This window comes from Salarias fasciatus, chromosome 4 (genome assembly GCF_902148845.1).
Source record: "Salarias fasciatus chromosome 4, fSalaFa1.1, whole genome shotgun sequence".
In the NCBI taxonomy this organism is placed as follows: domain Eukaryota; kingdom Metazoa; phylum Chordata; class Actinopteri; order Blenniiformes; family Blenniidae; genus Salarias; species Salarias fasciatus.
In genome coordinates, this window is record NC_043748.1 from 4,719,400 (window position 1) to 4,725,499 (window position 6,100).

The 6,100-nt window shown below is 43.6% G+C and overlaps 1 protein-coding gene across 1 annotated transcript in view; it reads right to left on the bottom strand.

Annotated features, from left to right (window-relative positions):
• The window catches only part of hs3st4 (heparan sulfate (glucosamine) 3-O-sulfotransferase 4), a 79,901-nt gene extending 74,391 nt beyond the window's left edge, over window positions 1-5,510 (bottom strand). Inside the window, exon 1 of the mRNA XM_030088776.1 lies at window positions 4,238-5,510. Within this exon, the coding sequence (XP_029944636.1) occupies window positions 4,238-4,884 (647 nt within the window). The 5' untranslated portion in view covers window positions 4,885-5,510. The remainder of the gene's footprint in view (window positions 1-4,237) is intronic.
• Window positions 5,511-6,100: the final 590 nt, after the last annotated feature.

A 6,100-nucleotide genomic window follows, 5' to 3' on the forward strand; every position in this document is an offset into this window, starting at 1 on the left:
CCCCCGCTGTATTATTTGATCCGGCCACACTTGGTTTTCAGCTGGAATTAATCTAAAATGGACAATCTGACACGTTTTCAAAATGGTGTTATTTTTAACAATGTGGCAGCCCGACACTGCAGCTGTTAACCTCGCAGTTAACTCTTGCGCTGAAGCAGGGCAAAAAAAAAAACGACAGATTTTCCCAATTTGAATGGAATCGTTCAGCTATTTTTTTAAGTGGAAAACACTACAGAGAGTCCAATTGTGGCAAAGTGTGTTTATCGATATATGGAATTTCTTTTCTTTTTCTTTTTTTTTTTTTCAGTCAGCAGTTAATAGATTTTTGCTAAACACTCCTTACAAATCTAGTTAGTTAACATTAAGGTAAACACCACTGTGTGACATTTTGCAAAAATAATGAAAATACCAAACGTCCAACCTCGCTAATAGCTTCTCATTAAGCCGGTCTAAATCGAGCAGATTCCTGGCAGAGAAAGCTCACCCACAGCACGCACAAATCTTAATGGATGACTGATAATCAATGATATTCTTTAGCACAATTTATGAGGCACATTATCTTTCCAATAAAGCATATATGGATGCTGGCAAAGGGTTGGAGCGAACAGTTGCTGCATTGGTCATCAAGCTCAGAAAAACATTATTTTTAATCCAGGATGGGCATTCGCACCAGGTTGAGGAAAGCTCAGGAGGAGAGATAAGTTAAATCCTTGCGGTGATGGCTCATCCTCTTTACTCAGAAATAGAGGCAACATTAGAAGTGCCAATTGGCTGATGAAAGTCCTCTGTGTGCGGTAATGATGGCACTACATTGCAAATTGCTTGCTCAAGTAAGCCCAAAACACAGTGGAGAAACTATCCAAGAGCGCTGAAAACAAGAACGCGGCACCAGTCACCAATCTGGGTTCGTCAGGAGGCTCGGCCCACTCTCAACTTAAAGCCCTGATGTGAATATGAGATGCGTGCTCAATCTGTGCAAACAGTGTCACTAATATGCGGACTTTTGTGGCCGAATCACAGAGAAAAAAAGTGAAGATTTGCTCCTGACAAATATGTTTTTGCACCTTTTAGTCTCATGTGAATTCTTGTAGTTAACTTAAACAAAAATATGATTAGAATAAAGCTAATCATACTTCTGTTACAGCACTCACATGTAATGAAAGTCTGTTTTTAGCATTTTAAAGCATTCAGAGCAAAGTTAAAAATAGCTGTTAAATAAGATAACAACACAAAATATTACTAGACACTTCACAGGATTTTTCCAAGCAAATCCATTCGCATAAACTGAACACAAGGCACAATCGATAGCATGCATGTTGCTATCTCTAAAAGAAAATTAGCTCCTTTTGCCTCCTCCATCTCAGTTTGTCGATTCAGATTGCAAAACATTGTGAGTCAGTCTTTACTGTATTGAGCACCGTGTCACAAAGAAACTCAGGCGTCCCAGAGAATGTTTTGGCTCCATTTTCAGCCAAAATCAATGGCTAATTATTTTGAAAGCCATTCAAATCCAGTTACATGTAAAAAAGTCGCTGATTTTGATCAGCGGGGCGCTGCTGGTGGTTCTGACGTGATGCATGGCGAGGACTGGAGCAAAAATACTGCAGTAAAATGCTCGGATAGAAGAAATTGCAACCCAAATGCACAGTCCTAATTCCCTGTAAAGATGACCCTGATACATGAGGCTCTACGTTGTGTGTGGAGATAAATCTATTATTCAGCCAATAGCAGCCACTAGCACACAAACACTGTATTAAATCCTTACGTGATGTCTTTGGGATACTTCTCTATAGTTCCTCCATCATATCCATCAAAAATATGGAGCAGGTGTTTCTGAGACAGGCTCATATTTATGAGGCACATTTTATGAGATTACCGGTCTCATTCAACGACGCCGATGTCAAATGGCTGCAAACATCTGTAAGTGATCATAATTTCACTTCCATTAAGTGCACATTAGCCAGAGCATCGCCGACAGAGAGGGGAGAGGTAGTATAATGCATCGTTTAGAAACAAACAAACTTTGCCTGGATGAATTTTTATACTGCCAAGAAAACGTGGGGCTCGACTCGTGATCATTTTTCGCCATTAACGATTCACTTTGACCATAAAAAGCAAGCCAAAAATCTTGATTGCCTTGATGCATTCGCCCACTGGTGGAAAGCGAGGCCCGTGTGTTTATTTCCTCTCTCGGCGTCAGAGTGAGGTGAGGGCTGTAAACAGGACAGTGTCAGGTCTGAAATGAACGCTCCTTCACAAATTATCTGACTCCAGGCCCCTAAAACACACAGCACATTTATTATTATTTATGTAACCACGTCTTCCTCCTGTCTAATGAGCCTTTCACCGTAAGCATAATGAAACAGCTTGCATTAACACAGGCTAAATGAACAGCCGAGAGCTCCCATGTCTATGCAGCGAGATGAAAGCAGATGTTCCACAACCCAAACACCGGCATAACAGACTCGGTTCTGCAGAGGAACAGAAGGGACTTTGAGTCAGCGTCATTCTCATCAGCTCATTGACTCCATTAGAAAATTCCCCTGGTCAAACAATATTATGTGAGAACAACGTCTAGCTGAGCCATGACCAACTGACCATGAACGAACCCTCAAATTGATTTTTTTCCCCCCCCCACATAAACGCATCAGTGACAAACAGGTTTTCTTCAGCTAATAAACATGGAGTCAAAGTGAATGTCAACCATCACACACATGAAGCCAGCCCGCACACATTCGAGAGCCGGCTGCAAAGCAAAAACAAAAAAGTGACTATTACACATTCCGGTGATATGCTATGAAAGCGAAACAGATGTTCTGCTAATACATGGCTTGTATTTCCTATGAACGACTGCTGAAATCACAACAGAGTATAAGAACCAGACAAGAAAGCTGTGGCTCTCCATGTATTCGACCTGAACAGACGGTAAGACACAACCACGATATGTAGTCATCTATATATCTGACGTGTTTGAATGTATGTATATAATATAATCTGAGGAATTCATGGAATATACAGAACAATACACTTCACATAAATTTGCACGCCTATTAAAAATATGTCGTTTGTGACCGTGACTGTGACATTGTGTGCATGACGGTGTAACATCTAAGCCTGAGAAATTATCAGCTTAATAATGAGGCTGTGTGTTTTTTGGCAGTGTCAAGTAAAATGCATTTAAGAAACCGAAATGACTTGAAATGTTTAAAATGAAAATGTCATAGATGCCCCAGCCCCCCTTTTATCGAATGATTCTTCTCATTTACAATGGGAATCTATGTATTATACGCACTAGATCCCTTCATTGTAAGATATAAAGCAGTTTAAGACAAGTAGACATAAAAAAAGGCTTGCAAATCCGAAAAGTCTTTCATATCCCACGTCTTTGTGTTTTTAAAAGCATTCACTCTATATTATAGGTTTGGTAAAGGTCTGAAATGAAGCTCAGTCATTCTGTGTAGCACACAGACCTGAGGTAGAATATAATACTATCTACTGACATAAAGGGATGTTTAAGATAACTGTGAACCTTTCAAAGACGTTCAAAGTGTATTAGCTAAACATTAAGAAAAGAAGAGGTTTCAAATGTAGAACTGACTAGTTCTTTTTTTCGTTTTGTCAGGAGGGAATCAGCTGAAAATCACAGAGCTCTCTTCATTTTGCTGCTAGGCAAAAAGACTCAAATGATTAGAGTCTCTTAAAGGACTGCACTTTGTGACAACACTGTGTTTGGCTCTCATCATTATGTACAGGTGGCATATTAAATCATTTTGGAGGCTTCAAGTGTAGAATATTCAAGTGGAAAAGAAACACCCAGAACTTTTGACATTTATTCTAAAATACCATCTAACCAATAATATAATTTTGTTTCTTAAGACAATTCACTGTAAACACGTTCTTTTCCCTAAGGTTGTGTGACACTGTTTTATTGTAGCTGTGTATGTATTTGTTTCTGTTTTTTTTAAGCATCACTGCTGCCTCTTGCCTGCAAGTCAATGTAAATGGAAGCTGCTTCTCATTTTACCTACCTGGTGAAATAAAGGCGTGATAGATAGATAGATAGATAGATAGATAGATAGATAGATAGATAGAGTATTAAGAAAGTTTGCATCACAATGCAACAATTCATGGATTTGCCATCATGGAACTGAATTAAACAAGTCAAAATACTGAAGCAGCAACACAAAGCAAAGGGCGTGTTTTTCTTGACTGTGAGAGCGTTTCCGAGCCCACTCACCTGTACCAGTCCAGCCCCTTCTCGTAGTTCCTATCAAAGAAATGTGGCTCATTTCCAACGGCTCTGACGTCCGGATGCACCCTGAGAGCCTCCAGCAGCGCCCTGGTGCCCCCTTTCTTCACCCCGATGATGATGGCTTGCGGAAGTTTCTTCTCTCCGTAATCCGAGGTGCAGTTCACCCTGAGTTCGCTGTCCGTGGTGCTGAACTCCTGGCGCTCCCTCTCCAGCCCGCTGGCGTGGAGCCCCGCCGCCGCCGCCGCCGCCGCTCCGGCTCCGGCTCCCGCCGCCGCGGCCGCCGCGGGTCTGGTCGGAGACGCCTGCGTCCTAATCCACTCCACCGTCCTCTGCTCGGCCTCGGCGGCATGCTCCCGCAACACGGTGACCGCGGTGGTCCTCTCGGCCTCGGTGAATTCGGTAAAGCCCTGCGAAGCGGAGTAAAGTTTCTCCCTCAGCGTGACAAAAGTTGTCTCCTCCGTCACCAGCCTGCCCTGATACACATAGTTCTCTTGCAGCGGGAACTGCAGCGAGTTGTAGCAGCTCATCAAGCTGTAGAACAAGTAGGTGACAGAGAGGGAGAGGGTGAACATGAATAAGATTTTCCGGGGCACTTTAGAGGTGAAAACTGAAGTGCTGGACCAAAATGCCATCTCTGATAGCAGTGATCCTCTCAAAGAAGTGGCCAGACATGTTTCCACCCCGAGTCTTGCATGGACAAAATCAACAGCAATAATCAGTCACTATCAGCGCCGCTCCAGCTGAAAAAGCCTGAAGCTGGAACAAACCACCCTAATCCAACCAAATCGCATATTTATAAGGATAGCGGGGTAATAGATCGTTAAAATTCCGGAAGAATATCGCGTCCCCTTTCTTGAGTATCGATTTCTTATTCCAAGACTGACAGACAATGTCACAATTTATTGGACTGAACTTGCAGATTTGAGAGGCTGGAGGTCTGGCGTCCTTCCAAATGAGCAGCCTGGCTTGAATTGGACAGTGTATGATGGGCGAAATCCTGGCATTGTATGAGGAAGAGAGAGGGGGAAAAGAGAAGAGGGGAAAAAAAAAACGGACGGCAGAGTGTTTAAAGTGGGTTTCTTCTCATCAGCCGCTCAGCCCCAAGTCCAGTCCCGTCTGCGATGAAAGAGTGGATCCCTATCCATCCAGAAAGCCTATAAATCCACTGGATCTCTGAAACATGAGACAAACGGGCGCACCATCCCTTCAACGCGTCTCTGTCTTTACTTTGCGCAGCAGAAAGTGTCAGCCTTTTTGCACAAAAAAAAAAAAAAAAAAAGCCCGCTGACTTCCCGCTGGCCGCCGGGCTCCCGCTCGCCGTCCTCGCGCCTTCTCACGTTGGTGGGATCCTCCGATGTGCGCATCGGCTGGGTGAGCTCATCCGAGGCACTGTGGAGCCACACAGCACAACTAGTGTGTACACCCACTTTTCCTCCGTCCGCGCTCCACAAGGGCTTTTTAAACGTCAGATTTCCTAATTAAAGATAGTTATGCGCAAGGCTCCCCGCGCGCACTCCCGCTCGCTTTGCGGAGACGGGGAGGAGGGAATGTTCACGCGGCAGGAATATGAGAAACCTGATTAAGATGCGGAATGCTTCGTGGTGTATAAAGTTCAGTGTTGGAGTCAATCCGGGGAAAGATTATTTTGATGGAGATTGTTTTTACAGAAAGCTCATGCCTGCACCCTGCTGGCTTTTATGTGGAGCATTGCACTGGTTAATTTCCAAAAGGATGAAATGGACAAAGTTTATCCTGATGGCTGCTTCAGAGGAGACAATGAGCGACGCTGCTTTAAATTCTACTAGGACTCGTCGAGGGAGGGGGGGGGGGGGGGGATGTCACTTCTTT